The 25890-nt window shown below is 39.8% G+C and overlaps 1 protein-coding gene across 1 annotated transcript in view; it reads right to left on the reverse strand.

Moving 5' to 3' along the window:
* KCNH4 (potassium voltage-gated channel subfamily H member 4) overlaps positions 1–25890 on the reverse strand; it is a 31501-nt gene that overhangs the window by 2724 nt on the left and 2887 nt on the right. Inside the window, exons 2-13 of the mRNA XM_053453369.1 lie at positions 10509–10742; positions 9995–10126; positions 9736–9863; positions 6480–6723; positions 5997–6154; positions 4861–5068; positions 4342–4536; positions 2995–3194; positions 2449–2698; positions 1840–2054; positions 1325–1363; positions 347–714 (exon numbers count right to left, since the gene is read on the reverse strand). Of these exons, the coding sequence (XP_053309344.1) occupies positions 347–714; positions 1325–1363; positions 1840–2054; positions 2449–2698; positions 2995–3194; positions 4342–4536; positions 4861–5068; positions 5997–6154; positions 6480–6723; positions 9736–9863; positions 9995–10126; positions 10509–10742 (2371 nt within the window). The remainder of the gene's footprint in view (positions 1–346; positions 715–1324; positions 1364–1839; positions 2055–2448; positions 2699–2994; positions 3195–4341; positions 4537–4860; positions 5069–5996; positions 6155–6479; positions 6724–9735; positions 9864–9994; positions 10127–10508; positions 10743–25890) is intronic.

Raw genomic sequence — 25890 nt, forward strand, 5'->3', positions numbered from 1 at the left:
TCTTTGTGTTCGTTTTTCTCTTCGTTTTCTAGCAGGGGTTAACACTGTAACAGTTAGCAGCAGCTTTGGCGCCGGGTCCGTAAGCTCTGCTCTTCATTGGTTGATGCCAGATGAGCTCCCTGGCAGCAAGTCGCCAGTGAGTCGCTCTCATGGACCTTTAACTCCTGATGCTGAGCCCGTTGGTCTTCTGGCTCTAGGAGTTAAAGGTCTGTAAATTGGTCGCCGGCAGGGGCCTGGTCTGGCATCAACCAATAAAGGGCTCTTCATTAGTTGATGCCAGACGAGCTCCCTGCGGTGTTACTCAGTCTAGAGCAATATTTTCTAAACATGTGGGAATAAAGCTCACCTTGGGCTAAGGTCAGGTGGGCCATACGTGTTGAGAGCTGGGATAAGGAGCTTTGCTGGCTTTCGTGATCCAACACTGTCTGTTTCAGACTCCTTTTCTTCTTTATGACAATGGGGAGAGGGGCTTCTGCCACGACTGCTGTGAACTGGGGAGCGACAGTTCCGTCGGAAGGCCGAAAATTGGCGCAGATCATCACCAAGAAGACTGCTTAGGGAGCCACGTCTTACGGGGCTGTTGAGGTTGGGTAACATAAGTTTCCTGCGTGTCATGGTTGCAGGAGAGTGGCGGAAAAAGTCTTCAGTCTCATCGTTGGATTCCAAGATTGAGGCCAGCTTTTTTTCAGACATTGTACCAGACTCCGAGCGAGGCTAAAACCAAGAACAAACAAACAAACATCTAAACAAACAATCTAACCTACACCTCGTCTGTCATCTTCAATCTCCTTTTAGCACTATGGGCTTTACTCCCTCTTTATCTCTTCTAAGAGGTCCAGTTGCCTCCTTTGGCATACAGAGCATTCTATTTTATTATTTGTTATAAAGGAGGGGAGCAATGCGGATGCATTGGGTAATACTATTTCACTTGTTTATAAAATATGATAACGAAATACATACCTTTTATAGTGGGTGTTCATGGGGAATTATCAAAACGCCCCATGAGCTTAATACTTTAATGTTCTCCCTCCCACCCTATTTTATTTATTTATTTGTATTATATTTATTTTTTATTTATTTATTTATTTTACAGAGTCCTTGAAAATAAAATGTAAAAAAACTAGACGAGCCCCGGAACACCTTGGGCTTTTCTGACGACATGTGAGATTTAATCAATAAGCTGAAACGGACACTGAATACGCAACCAAACATACAATGTTAATATAACTGATACAATTTAAGATCTTTTTAAGTTTTATAAGTTTTTAAGTTAAGTTTCTATAACTTTGTATGATTCAAGAGCAATATAATGGACAGAAAATACCTGTGAGAGACGAGGCGATCGCGTGAATCTGTAGCAACCCTGAAATAGAAAGATAGATTTTGTGTGAATGTAACCAGGCTAATATATTAATACTCATTCTCTGAATAAACAAATCCATTTTAAATTCATTCACCTGTTTAAATATAAAAACTACAAATATTGTACAAATGAAAAGTTCAGCTTTCAGATTTTTCACTAAGGGGTCGGTTAACCAATTAGCGGCTTTCAATCTTCATGAATTTCTCACTCTAGTAAAAGACAATCTAATTATCCATTTCTCTAATAAATTTCCGGATCAGCTGAAATATCGCAAAGCCACGTCTCAGATATTCTGTGGGAAGAACCAGACGTAGTAATGGAAAGAGGTCGCTCGTAGAGCGTAACTCATCAACGTAACAAAAGTCTTGATCCATTTATTTAGCGTGATTAGATATAGTAAGTACAAAACATTGTCGGTGATGAAAGCGTGAGTTATGAGTCTAACGACCAACTTTAAAAACGAATGTATATCTTACGTCCGTTTCGCTGCCTTCGCGCAGGTTAAAGGTCAAGTCGTGATGAATATCAGCCATGAATTTGCTGGAATACTCGGGATAAAGTTCCAGCACCTCTAAGAGTCCTCGCAGGCTCAGGTACTGGAGATCGCAGTAGGTCAGGGCTTTCACGTCGGCGTTTGTTTTGATCACCTGTTCTTTACTGGAGATGTCGGCACCGATTAAATCGCCTTTGCCTGTGGCAGAAACAAGATGGACGCGTGTATCATGGCGTGACCTTTATTTACTTACTTTTGTAAGTGCTGGAGATAAAATGATTGGTGTTGACCGTTTACAAGAGGAGGAAATGAATCTGCGATAATCCACAGGTTAGGCCACGTGGCTAGACTTGCCCCCCAGATCTGAGGCTGCCAGCCCTCCCCGATGGAGGACTTCTAACGTCTGAATCCCCATGGCAGTTATACATTAAATCGTCGGTTCATCTCCCCCGTACACGCGGGTCCGCCAGTGCCGCCTGTGCAATCATAGCCATGTTCTAATATATTTACAGTCCAACAATATCTTGTTTCATTATCATCTTAAATGGTTAAGTATAAAGAATATGTATCAAAATGTAAATGCAGGTTTTACCAAGAATGGCTAGCACCATGTTGTCCTTCAGGACTTCTAGTGACCCTGAGCACACAAAATAGTTTGCCTGCAGAGCATCGCCCTGCCGCAGGAGGTATTCTCCCGGGGCACAGAAAGAAGTCTTGATGTGCAGGGAAAGAGCCCTCAGGCATCCGCGGCTGGCTGTCTCAAACACGGGGAGCTGCAAGATGTCCTTGTTGAGGTGCATCGCGATATCGGCGCGTAGCTCATCCGGGAAATCTTTCAGTAGCTGGAAGAAGAGAATGCAGATGTCTTCACTCACACGTATGACTGCCCTGGAAGCCACGTCGGCTATCGGAAACAGACACGGCCAAGTGTCCCCGTGTGAAAGAACGAGTGATACCTGCTTACCACACGAACGTTTGACATTTATTTAAATAGAACATCTCATAAATAGCTGTTTTGCCGAGTTCTTCAGTAATGTGACCCTCTGCCTGCCTGCCTGCCTGCCTGATACAAAGTAAAGTACTAGTGCTTCATTTACTCAACAAAAATCTTGTTGGTTAAAAAAAAGTTGTCAGTTACCTCATTTGCATCAATGCCGTTGTTGACGGACCACGTTGTCTGAAAATACTCCAACATGCGCTGCTTAAGCTGCTGTGGGAGACGGTGAACGCGAATGAAATCCTTGAGGTCTTTCATGCGCGTGTGGTAAAGGGACCGGCGGGAATACATGCGCTGGATGATGGCTGTCACGTTGCCAAACACTACGGCATGCATCAAGGCTGCAGAATCAGCGACAGAAATAGAAATAGCAGGGTTAATCCTTACGTTCTACTTTTCCTTAATGCGTTAACTCGCGCTAAGAAACAGAACTCAAATCTTTTCTGTCTGTGTAAATATCAAAGAAAATAAATATATCACTGCTGCTGCGTGTTTTCACGATGTCCGTCTCTAAGAATTGCGCAACCTTTCGGGATGCATTTCTTTTAAGAGAAAGATTTATTAGAGAACTAATTGACCCTAGAATGACACTTTTTCAGTCCAACCGCTCGCTATCCGTAGCAGATGACCGCGTGTCCTGTGATGTGCTACGTCGCAGATGACCACGTGTCCTGTGATGTGCTACGTAGTGGATGACCGCGTGTCCTGTGATGTGCTACGTAGCAGATGACCGCGTGTCCTGTGATGTGCTACGTAGCAGATGACCGCGTGTCCTGTGATGTGCTACGTAGCGGATGACCGCGTGTCCTGTGATGTGCTACGTAGCGGATGACCGCGTGTCCTGTGATGTGCTACGTAGCGGATGACCGCGTGTCCTGTGATGTGCTACGTAGCGGATGACCGCGTGTCCTGTGATGGGCTACGTAGCGGATGACCGCGTGTCCTGTGATGTGCTACGTAGCAGATGACCGCGTGTCCTGTGATGTGCTACGTAGCGGATGACCGCGTGTCCTGTGATGTGCTACGTAGCAGATGACCGCGTGTCCTGTGATGTGCTACGTAGCAGATGACCGCGTGTCCTGTGATGTGCTACGTAGCAGATGACCGCGTGTCCTGTGATGTGCTACGTAGCGGATGACCGCGTGTCCTGTGATGTGCTACGTAGCAGATGACCGCGTGTCCTGTGATGTGCTACGTAGCGGATGACCGCGTGTCCTGTGATGTGCTACGTAGCAGATGACCGCGTGTCCTGTGATGTGCTACGTAGCAGATGACCGCGTGTCCTGTGATGTGCTACGTAGCGGATGACCGCGTGTCCTGTGATGTGCTACGTAGCAGATGACCGCGTGTCCTGTGATGTGCTACGTGGCAGATGACCGCGTGTCCTGTGATGGGCTACGTCATTCTAAAACCGCTTATTTTCGAGTGCTTTCGTGAAAATAAAGTATAGATTTACGCGCTAAATCTTGTATCGTTGTAAATATTCACCTCCAATCAGCATCGTGCAGATAGAAAATATTTTTTCTGCGTCCGTATTGGCGCAGACGTTTCCAAATCCCACGCTCGTCAAGCTGCTCAGCGTGAAGTAGAGGGATGCGATGTAAGCGCTACGAATGGAAGGACCACCCAGAGAGTTATTGATGTAGGGGGCTTCGAGTCTTTTACCGAGTTCATGGAGCCAGCCTGTTAGGAGACGAGATCCGGCGTTAATTACACGGGGTTTCATGGCTAATGGTTTAAGCTGTGTGACCACGATGACTTGCAGCGAGCCTTTGTAAAGGTTTCTGCCCATGGACCTTTCCTAGAAAGCATCCAATATTAAATGCCAAGGGCTGAAAACCTCTCAGGTCTACGCTATCAATTAATTTACCTAAACTAGGACAATCCGGGGGGAAAATATTTTTTCACTTAACAAAAATCATCCAAATAACAAAATAATGCTAACTTCCTATTCATTCAATGGTCGTTATTCATTCATAACAAATGAAATGAAACTGTCAGTCTTACCAATGTCCCAGGTCACGGGGTCATTACTCTCCATTTCCTTTCGGCCGATGACGTACCAAACGCAGGCCATCCAATGTGCGAGGAGAGCGAACATGGACATCAGGAGGGTAAGTACCATGGCGCTGTACTGGGAATATCGGTCCAGCTTCTGCAGCAGCCTCAACAGTCTCAACAAACGAACCGTCTTCAGCAGATGGACCAGAGACGTCTTCCAAAGGAAGAAAAAGGGATGCGGGGAAAGAAGAACAAAGAAGAAAAAGCGAGCGTCAAAGCACAAGATGGTTCGTCTATTTTATATTTCCACGAGAAGCTACAGACGTTATGGTTTGTTGTATAAGAAGTTTCATCTCAGAGCCCAATCCCCAGGACGTTATAATTCTTATTTCCCTGAGGTTCTGAAACACTGACAAAAAAGACATTTTGTATTATTTTGCCAATGTTTTAAAGGATACGTTGACCATGTGTTGGGTGTCTATGGGCTTCTGAGGACCTCTGGACCCCCAGTAGTTGGCGTTTGGTAGAAACAGCCCTGTGTATACCGTAGATGAAGTGCTATAACACCCGACATTCTATTTTCAACGCTGTGCTTATAAATGGAAATGTGTGAAAATTCAGTTAACGCTTTAGTTTAAACGACACAAATAAAAAAATAAAAAAATAAATAAAAGTGCAAGATGTCAAATAATCAGGTAAATTAAATGGGTACAACGATGCACTCTTTACTCACAACTACTTTAAAAACAAAGGAGAAACACCAGCAATGGCGCAGAACACAAGCTAAAATACATACACACACGTACATACACACGCACACACATGTACACACACACGCACATACACACGCACATACACACGCACACGCATGTCCATACACACGCACGCATGTACATACACACGTACATACTGCAGGAGGAAGGATAATGGTTGGAAATGACGTGTCTGAAATATGTGTCCTGCATCCTATAAGTCACATGTAGGACGTTACAAGTGATTTTTATTTTTGCGCTTATTTTCTCATTACAACATTTTTAGGGAAAGGAAATACACAAATAATCCGGAAATAATATGGATAAAATGAAATCACACTAAGGATATGAATGAAGAGAAATTGTAAGTGTGGAAGCAGCTGATCTTACCACCGTGACATTGAATGCATAGAGGAGATCGAAGGGCAATGCGGCTATGAGGTCCACGAAAAACCAGGTGGCGAGGTAGTGGATGCAGATCGAGCGAGGTTCATACACAACCTGCCCTGACTGACTGACGTACGTGGTCCGAAAATTCAGAATTATATCTGTAGAGAGAACGACATCGTGTTTAGCTACAGATCAGAAATCTACAAAACAGACAAGCCAGTCAACCGTCTTCAGCCGCCTTATTGTAAAAGCCGGTCCCTTAATCTGTCAAAATGTTTTGTTTTATAACTCTAGAGCAACGCAAGCGCCGTTTATCGCTGTATGGAGAGGTTATGGACACAGTTGTGACACGGGCCTCCCTGGATCGGACTTGTTTGTCCAGCGCATGCTCGATCGGATTGAGATCTGGGGAGTTTGTAGGATACGTCAACAACGTATCTCTCTTGGACTCATGTATTTAAAGATTGGCCCCCATGTGCTTACCTAAAATGAAAAGCATTTCCACTGCGATGTCACTGACGATAGTGCTGCGTGCTGCAGAGACGCTGTCGTCGTGGCTCGTAAAGCAAACGTTGTAAGGAACGGTGACGGCGACGTAAAAGGTGGCTAAGAGGATAAGCCAGTCCCAAAGAGCCTTGAATATACTGTAGTGAAGAAGGATGAAGCGGGGTTTCTGGACAGACGCTACTTTGTATTCAGGGAGCGTAGGTTTGTTGTCTAAAAGGTTCTGGGGAGAGAAATAAAGAGAGCGCGATGATTAGAAATGTTGTGGTTACTTCCAGATCCCGTAATCCCAGCTCACTGGACTCTGGTGGTCCCAGACTGGCCATCGGATGCATATAGTTTTCTTTTCCATTCGTCGGCACCATTACATCGGTTTATATAGTATGTAGCCTTGCAATACCAAAATGTAGAGTTATCAGGGAGGACCTTTCCTAACCGCGTTACGCGCAGTGCTTGCGATGGGAAATATAGTTTGCATCGATGGATCCCCTGGATGGTGATGGTGATGGTCGGTCAGCGTGACCCACATGGTGGCCAAATTGTCTGGCTTTAAACCAGATAAATTTGGTGAATCCCAGTGCTGTTTCCATGTCGACGAGTTGTTTAATGCATTTCTGATTACTGCATTGCTTATACTATTTAGCACTTAACACTTTCCTTGTAGTATATTTGTTATGAAGCCAAAATGTGAGAGACCAACAAATACATCTCCTTGTTTGGATCTTTACGGGGCTGTTCTGTTTAGGAAACGTGCTTCGAAGACAGCATTTCATTCAATCACATTTACTGACCTAGACTTTTACGCTTTCCCTTCTGCTGTCACAGTGTCACCAAAGCCGGATCTGGATTGCTCTTGTGACCAATCAGATTGGCCCCTTTGATCCTATCCATTGAGCAGCTGATCATAATCCTTCTGATCTGTTACACTTTCACACATAATCTGATTAAGAGTGCTCTGGTTTTTTTCTAGTCACATCTTTCTATGAAAAAAAGGGACCAAATATTCTCTCCCCCCCCCATAACTATACAGAGCTGATTTATCAAAATGGACTGGAGGATCCAGATTACAGAAAATAGCATTTACATAAACGCACCCAGAGTACAACAAAAAAACTGAAAACCAAACACAAATACAAAATGGTGAAATATAATGGGTTAACCACGAACAAATTCACACCTCAACTGCAAAAATGGGCCTCAATGTAAAATGTACCATTTCCTATGAATGTGCGTTCCTGTTAATATCTACTATATATTATTCTTTTCATGTACAATTATAATTTATTATTGTAGCCATCTGCAGTTATACCCCATACCCCATGAGCAATAACCTCAAACAGTTCAATCGTTATTTATGTCCTACTTAGAATCTGCGATTAAAGTAAGGGGAGCCGTAACCAGTGGTAAAGCCACCCATTAGGCGGAATCCCGACTCTCTCATCGCAGCCACGCGATACCTCGATGTGACACTCACAGTATGTGTAATTATAAAGAAATAGAAGTATGTATGTATGTATAATTATAAAGAAATAATAAATAGAAGTATGTATGTATGTATGTATGTATAATTATAAAGAAATAATAAATAGAAGTATGTATGTATCATTATAAAGAAATAATAAATAGAAGTATGTATGTATGTGTAATTATAAAGAAATAATAAATAGAAGTATGTATGTATAATTATAAAGAAATAATAAATAGAAGTATGTATGTATGTATGTATGTATGTGTAATTATAAAGAAATAATAAATAGAAGTATGTATGTATCATTATAAAGAAATAATAAATAGAAGTATGTATGTATGTGTAATTATAAAGAAATAATAAATAGAAGTATGTATGTATGTATGTATGTGTAATTATAAAGAAATAATAAATAGAAGTATGTATGTATGTATGTGTAATTATAAAGAAATAGAAGTATGTATGTATGTATAATTATAAAGAAATAATAAATAGAAGTATGTATGTATGTATGTATGTATAATTATAAAGAAATAATAAATAGTATGTATGTATGTATGTATGTGTAATTATAAAGAAATAGAAGTATGTATGTATAATTATAAAGAAATAATAAATAGAAGTATGTATGTATGTATGTATGTATGTGTAATTATAAAGAAATAATAAATAGAAGTATGTATGTATGTATGTATGTGTAATTATAAAGAAATAATAAATAGATGTATGTATGTATGTGTAATTATAAAGAAATAATAAATAGAAGTATGTATGTATGTATAATTATAAAGAAATAGAAGTATGTATGTATGTGTAATTATAAAGAAATAATAAATAGAAGTATGTATGTATGTATGTGTAATTATAAAGAAATAGAAGTATGTATGTATGTATGTATAATTATAAAGAAATAATAAATAGAAGTATGTATGTATGTATGTATGTGTAATTATAAAGAAATAGGAGTATGTATGTATGTATGTATAATTATAAAGAAATAGAAGTATGTATGTATGTATGTATGTGTAATTATAAAGAAATAGAAGTATGTATGTATGTGTAATTATAAAGAAATAGAAGTATGTATGTATGTATAATTATAAAGAAATAATAAATAGAAGTATGTATGTATCATTATAAAGAAATAATAAATAGAAGTATGTATGTATGTATGTGTAATTATAAAGAAATAATAAATAGAAGTATGTATGTATGTATGTGTAATTATAAAGAAATAGAAGTATGTATGTATGTATAATTATAAAGAAATAATAAATAGAAGTATGTATGTATAATTATAAAGAAATAGAAGTATGTATGTATGTATGTATAATTATAAAGAAATAATAAATAGAAGTATGTATGTATGTATGTATGTATGTGTAATTATAAAGAAATAATAAATAGAAGTATGTATGTATGTATGTATGTGTAATTATAAAGAAATAATAAATAGATGTATGTATGTATGTATGTATGTGTAATTATAAAGAAATAATAAATAGAAGTATGTATGTATGTATAATTATAAAGAAATAGAAGTATGTATGTATGTGTAATTATAAAGAAATAATAAATAGAAGTATGTATGTATGTATAATTATAAAGAAATAATAAATAGAAGTATGTATGTATGTATGTATGTGTAATTATAAAGAAATAGGAGTATGTATGTATAATTTAAAATGACAAATTCCAAGAATAAAGAATTTCTCCGCAGTTATAATGGTAACCTCAGCTGAACGTCTGTGTCACACCGATACTCACGCTGTTGAGTTTAAGGTCACTCTTGTCTCTGCCGGCTACTTGGCCTGTCAGGTGGCACAGCATCGTCCTGCTCTGTCTTCTCACTGAACCAAAGTGTGAGTTACCTGAACGTCTGCTCTTCTGCTTCTCTAGAAATATATAGAAACGAGAATAAAACGCTACTCTGTTTGCAAAGGGGTCCCGAGTACCGACGCAATCACCTGCTCAAGGAACATGGCTTCATGGGTACCAGCAGCTTGGTGGCCTCTGCTTCACTCACCATCTTTCTTATCGCTATGCTGAACCCTCATTCTGTGCTCAGTGATGTCCTTAAAGGAGAAAAGGAACAAGACCACCTCTCCTTTCTCATTTTTGATGGGTACGATGTCCAGCAGGCACCAAAAGAGATCCTCTGTGTAAGAAGAGAGAAAAGAGGGGATACAATCCATGATGTCAGAAAATCTGTTTAGATGCGAAGAAGAGACTTTTGAAGAGGATCTGTGTATCTGTGGCTTATAATTCACAGCTCGGTGTGGGTCCTTAGGACACGTTCTGCACTCAAATGCACATTTTCAACACACCGTTCACTTTACATTCCGAACTATACTTTCGATATTAAGGGAATTGGGTTTAAGACAGGATGATAAATACGTCTGGTTTATAATTGGTATGGATTTTGCCCAATATGTTGTATTTATTGTTAAACTATTCCTTAACATTTATTCTTTTAAGTTATTGTGAGGGCGTGCGATTCCTCATCCGGTGTCCTGTGACTAGGATCTCGGTTTCCTTACCATCTTTTTTGTAGAAGCACACCTCTGCCTGGTACTCCTGCTTCTCATCCAGGACCCTCTCGATGTTTTGCAGCACGGCCTCGCTGGTCTCTGGTCCGTAAAGAAAACGACAGCTACAGTTCTTTTGCATAACCTCGGTCCGTCCGAACCCGGTCAGGTCACAAAATCCATCGGAACAGTAAACGATGGGGAAGCCGCGATGCACCTGAGCGTTGGCCAGCAAAAAGTTACTGTCTGTTGGTTAGAAGAAGAGGAGACTTTGGTCAGAAGTAATGACATGGAAGTCGTTATCATTCTAACTCGTTTTTATTGTGACTTTGGTGCCATTGCATTAATTTGTTCTTTAGCTTTCTGAGTGGATAAAACTATATATATGTATATAAATATATTTGCTTTTGCTTAAAAACATCCTAAGAAACCTCTGTGCTGTGAGATTGATAGATCAAGGCTGGCATTCAACTCTATGACCCCTAAGCACAGCACCGTGACCCCGCTTATTTTCATGGACTAGGGGAGCGCAGAGCCACAGGACTGAGCTAAGAGTTTTTGGCCTTAAAAGACATGAAAGAAAGCAGGTTTCAGATAAGCGTTTGTAATTGGTGGCTTGATATCTGGACTGTAAATGAAGTTATTCTTCTGGACGGCGGTTAGAATATCTGATGATGTCTCTTCTAGGTCCTCACCGTTGACCTTTTTGTTATAATGCATAGCATCTAATTACTGAAATTCCACAAGGACCAAACGATCTTCATAAAGGTTTATCTTGGCTTGAAGAGCGAGTGGCTCTTGACACCGCGAGGGTTAAAGAAGTCCTTTGATCACCTAACTTCCAGTGCATTGATGCTAAAAATGCAGCAAAAGCATCTCGGTAAACACGTTGCTATGGTAACTTTAATCACGAAAGCTGGGAGGTTAAGAGGGGAACCAGCTGAACGAGAAAACTTCTTCACTTAATTTATACAAGAATCAGGGACAGCGTGGGCAGTGTCAGTACCGGCCCCCTCCACCTCGCATAATGAACCTCTCAACCCTTCCATATGTGTATATAAATATATAAACCCTTCCATATGTATATATAAATATATAAACCCTTCCATATGTATATATAAATATATATATAAAAACCCTTCCATATGTATATATAAATATATAAACCCTTCCATATGTATATATAAATATATAAACCCTTCCATATGTATATATAAATATATATATATATATATATATATATATATATATATAATATAAAAACCCTTCCATATGTATATATAAATATATGTGGAAAGAGGTGGTAGTATCGGTATTTAATACTCTGGCAATGCACAGAGCAGCAGAGTTATTATTACTGCAGACCACTGTGGTATATGCTGTTTATTACGCCATCGCTGCTGAATGGTATTGGTGACGGGTACCGAATCGGAGGAAGTATCAGACAGGTCATCCTCGCTTACCATTCTCATCCCAAAACACAAATACATTTAAACAGCCAGCTTGTGTGTCGCGCGTTACTGAACCGAACGTATCCATCAGGCATTAATTATTATTTACAAGCGATAGGACTCGCTACCTGCCCCCTCCTGCGCGCATTGTTACCCTAGAAACCCCAAACCATTGTTCTATGGAAGAGTAATTATTTTAATGTTTTCACTTATTTCTTCGATCGGCAAAGCAATGTCCATTCTTATCGTACGAAAGCCGCTGTATCTCGACACCTCCGATTTGGAGCGATTTGGGCCGCGTAACTCAAGGGTCAATTAGATGCGCAGCAAATCCTCTTGATCTGCCGGCAGAAGATGCGTCTCTGTGCCGAGCCGAGGTCATATTTAATGCTGAGCGCGGAGACCTGAATTGGCTCCGTAGTTTGAGACCATAAGGTGCCATTTGAATTTTCTGCTCTGTGCTCTGAGCTTTTAACCCGTACACTGCCAGATCATTTCCACTGAGATGCAAGTTTCCCTGCAAATATTACGTTTCCGATGATGGTGAAGAGCTTGTGTCTATTATTATTATTATTATTATTCGCATTCCCCTGTATGCTGTTGTGAGATTTCTGGGGTGCGCTGCACTTTCACGGCCCCGGCTGCCATTTTTTCATCTATTTTCCCAATCAGTTATAAAGCTGTTACAAGTGAATGAGATCGCGAGTTCTTTGCTTTTCCTGATATATTGTGAATGAGATCGCGAGTTCTTTGCTCTTCCTGATATATTGTGAATGATATCACGAGTTCTTTGCTTTTCCTGATATATTGTGAATGAGATCGCGAGTTCTTTGCTTTTCCTGATATATTGTGAATGATATCGCGAGTTCTTTGCTTTTCCTGATATATTGTGAATGATATCGCGAGTTCTTTGCTTTGCTGATATATTGTGAATGAGATCGCGAGTTCTCCGGCGATTGCTTTGCTGATATATTGTGAATGAGATCGCGAGTTCTCCGGCGATTGCTTTGCTGATATATTGTGAATGATATCGCGAGTTCTTTGCTTTGCTGATATATTGTGAATGATATCGCGAGTTCTTTGCTTTTCCTGATATATTGTGAATGATATCGCGAGTTCTTTGCTTTGCTGATATATTGTGAATGAGATCGCGAGTTCTCCGGCGATTGCTTTGCTGATATATTGTGAATGAGATCGCGAGTTCTCCGGCGATTGCTTTGCTGATATATTGTGAATGATATCGCGAGTTCTTTGCTTTTCCTGATATATTGTGAATGATATCGCGAGTTCTTTGCTTTGCTGATATATTGTGAATGAGATCGCGAGTTCTCCGGCGATTGCTTTGCTGATATATTGTGAATGAGATCGCGAGTTCTCCGGCGATTGCTTTTCCTGATATATTGTGAATGATATCACGAGTTCTTTGCTTTTCCTGATATGTTGTGAATGATATCGCGAGTTCTTTGCTTTTCCTGATATATTGTGAATGATATCGCGAGTTCTTTGCTTTTCCTGATATATTGTGAATGAGATCGCGAGTTCTTCGGCGATTGCTTTGCTGATATATTGTGAATGTTATCGTGAGTTCTTTGCTTTTCCTGATATATTGTGAATGATATCGCGAGTTCTTTGCTTTGCTGATATATTGTGAATGATATCGCGAGTTCTTTGCTCTTCCTGATATATTGTGAATGAGATCGCGAGTTCTTTGCTCTTCCTGATATATTGTGAATGATATCGCGAGTTCTTTGCTTTTCCTGATATATTGTGAATGATATCACGAGTTCTTTGCTTTTCCTGATATATTGTGAATGAGATCGCGAGTTCTTTGCTTTTCCTGATATATTGTGAATGATATCGCGAGTTCTTTGCTTTTCCTGATATATTGTGAATGATATCGCGAGTTCTTTGCTTTGCTGATATATTGTGAATGAGATCGCGAGTTCTCCGGCGATTGCTTTGCTGATATATTGTGAATGAGATCGCGAGTTCTCCGGCGATTGCTTTGCTGATATATTGTGAATGATATCGCGAGTTCTTTGCTTTTCCTGATATATTGTGAATGATATCGCGAGTTCTTTGCTTTGCTGATATATTGTGAATGAGATCGCGAGTTCTCCGGCGATTGCTTTGCTGATATATTGTGAATGAGATCGCGAGTTCTCCGGCGATTGCTTTGCTGATATATTGTGAATGATATCGCGAGTTCTTTGCTTTTCCTGATATATTGTGAATGATATCGCGAGTTCTCCGGCGATTGCTTTGCTGATATATTGTTCCAAACCAATAGATCCATGTGTATCGATTTTATCCAAGCTCCTCGGTTGGTTTTAACCTCTTGCTTAGTCGAGTGTTTATTTTTCTAGTATTTGAGCATTAAATCCGATGCTGTATACAGTAATGCAGGATTGTATTGGAGATAAACTGGCTTTATCTCTTTTTTTTTCCAATAAACTTCATGCAGACCTGAAGGCTGACTTTGTTGCCAGTTGTGATATCTTTAGGGACTTTCCTTGAACAATCAACTTCCTTCATATGCTTTCATTAGTCAGAGTGTGTGACTGGGTGATTAAGACCGAGGCACTCTATTAACGTATTTTTTTGCTCATGTCTCATACACCTTCTACATTTGCCCATACCAGAAATGGTGTGTATGTATTTGGGTTTGCAATCTATTAGCAGGTTGCCATGTATGATAAATGACTTTATCCCGCATGCGGATGTTGATTTATTACATTGCAGGGAAAACCTTTCTCTAGTAATGTTTAGATGTGGCTGTTGGCAGGCCAGAAGAATAGGTAAAACGCACGTTTTCAATAAAGTGTACTAATTCGAGCTTAATAAAGTTCTTTTGTTCTACAGAACCTCACCAGCAAAAGGCAAAACTACCAAATACTCTTTCCTTGGTTAAGATGAAAAACCAAGCAATGCAGAGGTTAATGTTAAAGGGGGATGTATGTGCTTCTGGGCATGTAGTAAAAATAAAAAAATAAAAATTGGTTTCTTATTTACTATGATTAAAAAAAAAAAAAAAGCCTCCATGGCAAATCTATAAGTAATGAATTCTAGCGCATTGTCCGTGTTCAGCTGTTTCTGCTCTGCTGAGATAAGCCACATTGTAACAAATGCCTGCAAGCGAGTTACCTTTATTGTTCTATCGGTTATGCGGTTAATAACACTCACCAACAAACATGAAACATGGCAGCGTGTAAATATATACATACGTGTGCAAGAAATTCTCATTCATTAAAAGCTGCTATCTGACATCTTATTACACGGTGCTTTTGTTAGTGTTGCATTATTTAATGTGTTGAGCTAACTGGAAGGTCAACAAATTAACCAGTTATAAACTGCGCAGGAGCACACTCAGTAGAGTACACTGGCCAAGACAAACTAGTATTCACTAAAACTCTTACAGGCTTATAGAATAAACCACTTAAAAGGACGTTATATGCCAGATAGCCAAGGGGTCCCCCTTTCAAATGGAAGGATTATGTGGAATCCCCCCGTATGTTCAGCCGAACGCTTTTGCTGCCGACTGTGTCCACTTGGTAAACTCACTTCCAGACAGCGCCAGCCCTGGCACGGAGAGGGTTCCGGGGAGGTCTAACAAAACCACCAGTGCACAAGCACAGAAAGAGCTTCCGCTGATTTCAATGAGGGTCTTGTACTACGTCCGTTCCCCTGCCAGCCCCCCTTGGGTGAGCCATATGCGCCACCATACATTCTAACCATCAGACCGTTCTCTTTGTGGCAGCGGTGGCAGCTGTTACATGTTACATGTTACATGTTTCTTAAAGCAGAGCGTGCCTCGTTTCTATGTCACTGCTTAAAGGGGCAACAGAAACATATTATCATGGCCCGGCTGATATTCCTAGTCATGATGCTGAAATGTAGGTTTATTTTTTGGAACCACTTTATTTTTAGAAGCTTTGACACCTCCTGATTTATTTAAAGGGCAGTCCCTGCTGTGTTATTAGATCCATGGCCTTCCTATCATCATTTGGTTTATTAAATATTATCATTACATTTTCAGGTTTTATTTTAGAATAACTGTAGGGGCTTTTTCATGTATTTGCCACGATTCATACGGCTGTTATAGACTCCAGCTTATTCCCCTTCGGTGGCTCGTTGTCTGCGCTTCTTTTGATGCGTAGAATGACTGATTTCGCTTTTCCTCTGCATTGTTACCTTTCTTAGTGAATTGAAATCTCTCATGCCGGGATAGCGTGAGATAAATATCTTCTTGTGCTTGAAGGCAGAATTTCTCTTCTGGATCCATCGTATCGCTCAGATGTAAGACGTGTATTATGCTTTCCAAACGTGGAACTTTTTCATTGCACTTTACCTCAACAAAAAAGATTAGACTTTTGCTAATTGCGTCTTTGTTTATTCATTAAGAATTCGAGAACTCCGCCAATTGCCCTTGAGACGCAAACTGGCCAACTTTGTTCAAAGCCAATTAAGGGAAAATGACTTGGGTAAGTGTACAATAATGGCGTGCCCGCGTTAACCAGCGAGGGGCCAGGACTGCAGTACGAAGGGGGGGGGTTATATGCAGCTCATTGAGAATATCTAGGGCAGGTGTGCAAGCGGCACGATGATGAATCCGCTGAAGTGTTCAGGTGCTAAGGGACCCTCTGATTTATACATCCGATGTCCGGGACCAGAGCTCAGGGGATTACAAAAGCTATTTTAATTTGTGGAAGAAGATTTATTCTTGAAATTGGGTTATAATCAGGGTGATGGTTCTAGTGCGTGTAGAAATAGCATGAAGTGGTTTTCTGTTCATTCACTTTTATTAACATGTATACTTTTCTTGCTTTACGTCACATTACATCACCGCAGTGAATTGTTACAGCAGATTTTAGCCATGACTTTTTATCATTCACTTGAATCGCTGCAGATGTTACGATTAGATTTCATTGTAGCGTTTTTTAGCAGTTATTGTGTAGATTCTACCCAAGAATTTCCTTGAATTGTAAACCATGCATTCTCACCTCCATTAAGAAACCAATTAAGGTTTGGACACTCATTGGATCCCCCCTACAGTTACTTCACCTCGAGCACCAAGCTTACAGACAATTACTAAGTCCTCGTTGTGCCTAAAACATCTGTCCCTCTTCTATTACCAACCGCCTGCCCTAAATCTACTTTTCATTTTGCTTATCTTGCTATAAAACGTGTTTTGAGTGGGAATGTCCTCTTTTCCATTCCTAAAAATAGGACCACCAAAGCATGTGGCTGTCAGCTGTGGATCTCCCAGGAACAATACCCTGGTAGTGACCTACATACATTGCGGGACGTAAGGGTAATTGTTCTGCGCAGGTTGATGAGGGTTTCTGCAGACGCCTTTTATCATTCCGGAACAGCCTGCAGCTGTCATAAAAGAAATGCACGTCGCGGAGAAACGTGGCTATATAAACCCAGGAGTGAATATATATATATAATATATAATACATTCTTAACGCATGATTCACCGTGACGTTTCATCGCCATGTTTAGTGTGTAGTCTCGTTAGACTCCCCACCTGCAATGCTTGGTAAGCTGGTGGTGGGACAGACTGGTGAGGATGAGATCTAGAGCAAGACAGCGCAGGCAGTCTATGGAGACGGTATTATTCATTTATCCCACTATGCTGGAACTGCATTATTCATGTACTCCGGTGAGTCCAGTTTCAAGGACACAATCAAGAGTTGTGTTTATGTTTCCTTTTATTACCTCATTTACCATTAAATACAGGAATCCATGTAAAATATCACAGAAATCTATATACACGCACAATTTGCAAGGCTTGTTTGAGCCGGGCCCTCCCTAGTTTGTGTTTCTCTAAGTGAAAATTGTTATGTTATGCACTACTTTTGCTGAATATGATGGCAACATGTAAGTTAATAAATAATAATACAAAGCCTCTGGCAGAATACTCTCTGAAGCAGTGTGTGAGCATGAATGTGTAGGTGTTTGTGAGCATGAATGTGTAGGTGTTTGTGAGCATGAATGTGTAGGTGTTTGTGAGCATGAATGTGTAGGTGTTTGTGAGCATGAATGTGTAGGTGTTTGAGCATGGATGTGTCAGTGGGGTGAGATGGAGTGTGTGTTAGTGAGTATGAGTAAGTGTGTGTAATTTCTGTATGTGTGTAACTGTTCATAAGATGTTTACTCAAATTGAGATGGGTGCTACTAGCTGGACTGGAGCGGAGACGGACCATAGACCAGCTTGCCGAGCCGAGCGTCTTTTACGTCACACTGATGAGCGGTTTTGTGACTGCTGCAGTGTGGGTTGGGTAACAGTTCCGGTACCGCATTTCTGAGTCATTCATCTTTTTACTTTAAGCTTGTAATGGAATATAAAGTAAATTCAGAGAGAATGAAATTAAACTGCCTTAAACACGTTTTAAAATAACAATACAGTAAAGAATGCAGTTCCTCCATTAAATGATGTATATTAACATACTTTGTAAATTGATATGCATTCATTAAACCTGTAACAAATTATCTACCTTTAGGAGAAGCTGCAGCTTCAGGGTTGCACTGCAACAACCCCACAGCGGTCCCTTCTTTCTACTGCTTCAGTGCCAGGAAAGGACTCCCATTGAATTCAATATATATATACTCAGGGGGAGCGATACCTTCTGGTTCAGGTGCAGCTGAGTGGCCCCATGGCCTCCTCCAAGTAAACTACACACTGGCCCAAACACAGACAGGCTCACTGTAACACGTACACTTAGTCTAACACTTATACTCACTCGCTCACTCACTCACTCACACCTCTCATCCTTGCCTGGAGCGAATGCTCATAGTTGCTTGCACAGTGTCATGTAACATTACATGTAACGTTCTTATATATTATATACTTTAATGTTCTCAAAGTCTCCTAACATTGCCAGAATTCTGGAATGTCAGAATGTGGACCAATCTCGGCCAGGTGATACTTGGTATCTGTACTATTACTGATGAAAGCCAGCGCTGCTGTACAGATTGATCATCGAGATATAGTACATATCTATCTATCTATCTATCTATCTATCTATCTATCTATCTATCTATCTATCTATCTATCTATCTATCTATCTATATATAGTACATCCCTCCAGCCCACAAACAGACAAACTTATCCATTATGTAGGTGAATATGTATGGGGTGCTTTGGGAAGTGTTCCTCAAAGTCAATGATATGGAACGCTGGTGACCATCAGCATTTTTACTTTAACCTACAACAGAGAGAGGATCGGAGGTTCTTTAAAGGCCAGTTGCTTGTGATGTGGCGGCCCCAACATATAGTAGTACTAACACGCCAACAGATAATGAATTAATTAAACCCAACCATATCATGCACAACCCTCTCTGAAAATGCAGGGCAACCACATCTATCCTTTTCCCTGGACTCACGCTATAGCTTTCATACTCTTCAGACATATATATATATATATACGGTGTATATATATATATATATATGGGGTATATATATACAGTATATTACAATGTCCACTGCTACATTCACCTGGCATACACTGCAATACACCGCAGAGCTTCTGGCAATAAAACAAGTAAGTGCCCTCAATTATTTTAACATAAAAAGCACACAAATCTATAAATAGTTCTTTCTCTCAAACGCTTTAGATAGAGATGATCACTTATCTGCATCTGTTCCAGTAGTAGGGGGTTACTAAGTAGCTTGTTTGATATATTTAACGACGAGTAGTGTGATGGATGTATGCTTTATTTTGTTATTTTTTTGCTTTATGCTTTAATATATCACATTTGGGTGGTTTGGAAACAGCTGGCATGTTGAAAAGGGGTGCTATGCCCTAAAAAGGAGGATTCGCGTGCTTTTATATATTTTGCTTACCCTGACAGCAGCTGTTGTCATACATGCTGATTTTCCTCTGAACATGCAAGCAATCATGCATGACCATTTGACCTCTGTTGATTTAAGCAAGCAAGCAAATAACAAGCAAGACACAAAATGAATGCAGTTACTGGAATAAATGACCAAAGGTCCCTGAAAATGCGAGGAAAGGATTCTAGCTTCAGATCTATTGGGGTTTCTTATAGTTTTTTTTATTATTATTTATAGTTCTGGTCCCAGCTATGAATATATTTAATAAATGGGATCTAGGATAATGACCATAGAATTATAATTCTGTATTATATGTACAGAAAATGGGGAAATCTCCTTTTTTTAGATCACTCGCTGTCCACTCCAGCGGTCCCTGACAGGTCCTCATTGTAAGATGAATGAGAAGCTGCAGAGAATATTTATCAGTCCCTCCACGGGGCTCTTATGCAGCCGCTACACGGATCCAGGAGATCTCCGTCGCGTAAACCAGCAAATACAAGCCGCAAACACACAGAAGTGGCATCACCCAGCGATACAGAGTATCTCACCCAGCGATACAGAGTATCTCACACAGGGATACAGAGTATCTCACCCAGCGATACAGAGTATCTCACCCAGCGATACAGAGTATCTCGCCCAGCGATACAGAGTATCTCACCCAGCGATACCGAGTATCTCACACAGGGATACAGAGTATCTCACACAGCGATACAGAGTATCTCGCCCAGCGATACAGAGTATCTCGCCCAGCGATACAGAGTATCTCGCACAGCGATACAGAGTATCTCGCGCAGGGATACCGAGTATCTCACCCAGCGATACAGAGTATCTCACACAGGGATACAGAGTATCTCGCGCAGCGATACAGAGTATCTATCTCACACAGCGATACAGAGTATCTCGCGCAGCGATACTGAGTATCTGGCACAGCGATACAGAGTATCCCACCAAATGTATCGGTTTGTCTTAGTCAGTCAATTCTCATCTTGTCAGACCCCTTGAATATATGGATTGTATTAAGCGCTGCGTAAACTGTTGGCGCTATATAAATAAAAGATAATAATAATAATAATAATAATAATAATAATAGTAAATTCAGTTTAGTATACTGATAATGAAGGTTTTAGGGAGTTTTGTCGTGTAGTTTAAGAGAGGATTACAATGTGGATAAAAAAGTCTTATCAATATGGCAGCCAATCAGATATCCAATGAATAACGTACGGCCATCAGCCATCATAGCCTGGCTATTAAAATCATTTAGTATCCACTTATAACGCATGCAGCATTAGGGTAATAATTACCTTCGTTTTACAGGTCAGTGATGACGATTATGCTGCAATTACATAAAATAGATGAATATTGCTTTTTTAAGTGGTTGTGAGATCTGCTATTTCAAACAATTATTAAATAATTGAATTAAATTGCAATTATTTCACTCAAATTGTTAAGCAAAATATCTTTTCGTAAAAAAAAAAAAAGATTTTCAATTCTAGTCCAAAGGTTAGATAACTAACTAACTAATATAACTTTTCATGAGGGTTTATTCTGCGTCGGTGAAAAGTCGACCCCAATCCAAGAATCAAATATAAAAACGCATCAAATAATAAATAAAAATCCATAAAAGCGTCTGATTCTATTCATTTGGTTTTATGATTACAGATGATGCATTGCAAGGTTGAGTCCACCCCCCCCCGATAAGCATTACTATCTTATTGCTACCGACTTATTGTGTCAACATCTTTAGCCTCGCTACTACCACCCCCCCGCTATATCCTGCAGAAAGGGAACTTAATAATATATTCAATCACTAGACAGCGCCTCAAACTACCCACTGCAGCCCCATTCCTGCGCATTCAGCCTCTCCGCTTCCTTAGAAATCATCTCAATAGTTGCCTAGAGACATTCAGAAAACGCTTCACCTCAAAGCGATGCACGGTATCTCACATTACTGCATACGAGAGACACGGAAATGCTTCCCAACCACGTAATCTAGCGCTCGTCTAGCTGCTTTTATTATCTCTCGTTATTGTTAGGGTGGGTAATATGTTATTTGCAGAGATGCTGACCCGGCAGCAGTAGCGTTTCACTCTGGGTCACACCGCTCGGGGTTAATCCGTGCAGCCAATTCATTGAAGATCTTTGTCAGCGTGTGACGGGTCAAACAAATTCTATTACATTATTATATTATTATTATATTATTATTATTATATTATTATATAAAGGCGAGCATCGGATTCGCTGCTGTATTCTGCAGCGTTTGGATTTCCCAGACGTTCTGATAGAACCAGCGGAGAGTTTTGTAGATTTGTAGGCTTTGCAGAGCTGTTCTTGGTGCTGAACGCCATTAAACCCGGTCCTGATTACAGCAAACGTGCCCACGGTGCCAGTCCGGCTGCAACAAGATTACCTCTTCTAACTATTCTCGGATTTCCTACTGGTTTCAATTCATGAAGTTAGCACTGAAATTCCGTATGTATGCACGAGAACCGGCCCCCCGCTCAGCCTCGTTACGTGTAACTCCTTTTAATGTCGTTTTAATGCTTTTCCAAGAAGTTAAAAGGACTTTCAGCTCTCTGCTCTCCGGGGCACCTTCCTAAAAGTGTCCTCGCTGGTGCTATGGTATATATGGTGCTATGGTATATATGGTGCTACGGTATATATAGTGCTATGGTATATATGGTGCTACGGTATATATAGTGCTATGGTATATATGGTGCTATGGTATATATGGTGCTATGGTGTATATGGTATATATGGTGCTATGGTATATATGGTGCTATGGTGTATATATGGTGCTATGGTGCTATGGGTTATATATGGTGCTATGGTATATATGGTGCTATGGTATATATGGTGCTATGGTATATATGGTGTATATATGGTGTATATATGGTGTATATATGGTGCTATGGTATATATGGTGCTATGGTGTATATATGGTGCTATGGTATATATGGTATATATGGTGCTATGGTGTATATATGGTGTATATATGGTGCTATGGTATATATGGTGTATATATGGTGTATATATGGTGCTATGGTATATATGATGCTATGGTATATATGGTGCTATGGTGTATATATGGTGCTATGGTATATATGGTATATATGGTGCTATGGTATATATAGTGCTATGGTATATATAGTGCTATGGTATATATGGTGCTATGGTGTATATATGGTGCTATGGTGTATATATGGTGCTATGGTATATATGGTGCTATGGTATATATGGTGCTACGGTATATATGGTGCTATGGTATATATGGTGCTATGGTGTATATGGTATATATGGTGCTATGGTATATATGGTGCTATGGTGTATATATGGTGCTATGGTATATATGGTATATATGGTGCTATGGTATATATGGTGCTATGGTATATATAGTGCTATGGTATATATGGTGCTATGGTATATATAGTGCTATGGTATATATAGTGCTATGGTGTATATATGGTGCTACGGTGTAGATATGGTGCTACGGTATATATGGTGCTATGGTATATATGGTGCTATGGTAAGCTGTTAAAACATGTAAATAAATGCAATAGCATTTTCATTCTAGTATTATTTTGACATCTTTTTATTACGATTTCTGTAGCAAACAGCTGCGTAATTTGTTACATTCATTTCCAGAATAACACTAAACTAAGAAGAAAGTCACTGGAATTCTATCCAGCGGGGAGCTAGCGGGAAGAGATACCGAGATATAATACACAGCCACCGAACGGGTTATAAATAGCAGTATTATTAATATAATATAATAATATAATAAGGGTTTGGTGAGTAGAAGGAAAGTGTTTCAAGAATAAAAACTGAAAAGCTACACTTTTTCTCCTAGAAGTTGTGACAGGTTGGCCGAGTTGTCACCTTACGATTATACACCTTGAAATCAAGATTTTCCGGTGTTTATTTTATACGAGGGACTGTCTTTAAATCAGGCATCAGGCATCCAACAAAGAAATCATTATATCCTCCTCCGGTCCGGGGACTAAACCAGCATTTTCCTTTCTAGCGCATTGGCCAGCAACCTAATTAATTGTTAAATGCGTAGAGCATTTCAGATGGTGTAGCCTACAATAAATCATCATATGAACAACAGGCATCATCAGTATTACCAAGGTCTAAGTGCCGTCTACGGTAATAAAAAAACTGCTAATTATCCTTTTGAGGACTGGAAAATGTATACTCCTTTTTAATAGCTATTTTCTTCTTGTTAATAAACTTTTGTACCGGTTTCAATGTGAGAAATGAATGTCATGAGCTGTTTGTTTCGTTCTCTAGATCACACAGTAGCAGGCTTACATAAAAAATAAAAGTCCTAATATTAACATTTTGATCTTTTTATCCCAAATCCGTCAAATACGGCAGAAAGCGCCCCGCAGTTACTTGCGAGTTTTCCACCTGCATTTTGATCGGAAGGTCAGTAATTTCCTCTGATCATAGACTTCTGAAGAAATAGAATTATAAGTTAAGTCGCTAGTAGACATGTGACCTAGAAAGACTACCTATATGTCCCGCTGACGCTGTAAACACACCGTCTGCCATTTTAAAAGATGTTAGCAATTTGTATTGCTTTTTTATTTCATTTCTCTGCTCCTGCGGACAAACAACTTAAAATCTCCTCATGGCTGGAATTGAACGAATCTACGTCATTTTATTAATGGGATTAGAATGCCATGAAGCTTAGAAAAATGTCAAAGCATAATATGTTCACTAGACTTGTGCAGATGAACAAAAAATCAATTGGACTTGTTTTTCATTTCATTTTTCATCTATTTGTTGTCGGACAGCGAATTTTGTTTCTTGCTCTTTTGTCACTCACCCTCGCTTTCTCGTGTGCTCTGTCAATGTCTCTCCCGATGTCCAATGCATCGTCAAGACCTCCTGGAGTGCTTCTGCAAAGGGGGCGGAACCTCACTGTACACCCTCTCCGCCGATTGGAAGAATGGGGAGAGGCTGTCCCTGTGGCGCTCACCGTGGTTCCTCCCATTTGCAGAAATACTCCTAGAGGACCGAATAATGCAGACGGATTCATAGAGATAGAGAGTAGAAAGCATTTTTTATTAAAATAAATAAATGTAATTATATTAATGTGATTGCAAGTTAAGAGGAATTAGAAATGTACCTAGACGACGAAGGAAGGGATTCCACACACAGTGGCTTTTTGTGTCTGATATCGGTGCAATCTAGACAAACGGATTCCCAATCATCCGAGCGACTCTCTAATTCAGATGTATGAGAAAATGGACTTTCGTAGAGTAAGCAGGACATCATTAGCATTGCCAAAAACAGTTAGTTTCGTTCTGTATGTTAGGGACAAAAAATCAAGTTCTTTTTAGTGCTAAACTGCATTAGTGTATACAACGTTGTGTTAACAATTCAAGTGTGTAGAGGATACTGACTACTATCACACAGACGTCCTGAGTAATGTATAAAGGCAGAAAAATGAAATTACTAATAGATAATACTTTACACCTTCCAAAGGCAACCGTATTCACTGACAGCTCACCGTCCAGGCTGTGATGTCATTTAATGCAGGTTTCTCCATCTATTTCCCTTAAATATATAAGATGGTTACCGATGGAAAATTCCCGTTGGGGATCTCGACAGGGCTGTGTCATTGGCCCCGAAGGACAAAGTAGTTGCACAAAAACAAAGCGCTGGAGCAGCTGGCTCCACGGAGACGAGTAAATAAACTCTCTGTATGCCGAGCTTGAAGAACAACAAATACGGTCTTACCACAGGAGATGTTGGGGATTCACCAAAGTAAATTGGATCCAAGCATACTTGGAAAGAACAAAAGGTGTCAACTGGAAGATACATTTAATATAAAGTATACATGAAACAAACGGTCGCATGAAAAAGTAAACAAACCCTTTGGAATTAGCTGGTTTTCTGCATTAATTGTTCATGAAATGTGATCTGATCTAAGTTCCAAGTAAAGACAATGTGCTTCAGCTAATAACACGCAAACATTGATAGTCTTTCACGTCTTTATTGAACACATAAAACATTCACAGTGCTGATGGAAAAGAGTAAGCGAACATTTGGATTTGGCAGCAATAACCTTAAACAGGTGCTGCGGATCAGACCT

This window comes from Spea bombifrons, chromosome 13 (genome assembly GCF_027358695.1).
Source record: "Spea bombifrons isolate aSpeBom1 chromosome 13, aSpeBom1.2.pri, whole genome shotgun sequence".
In the NCBI taxonomy this organism is placed as follows: Eukaryota; Metazoa; Chordata; class Amphibia; order Anura; family Pelobatidae; genus Spea; species Spea bombifrons.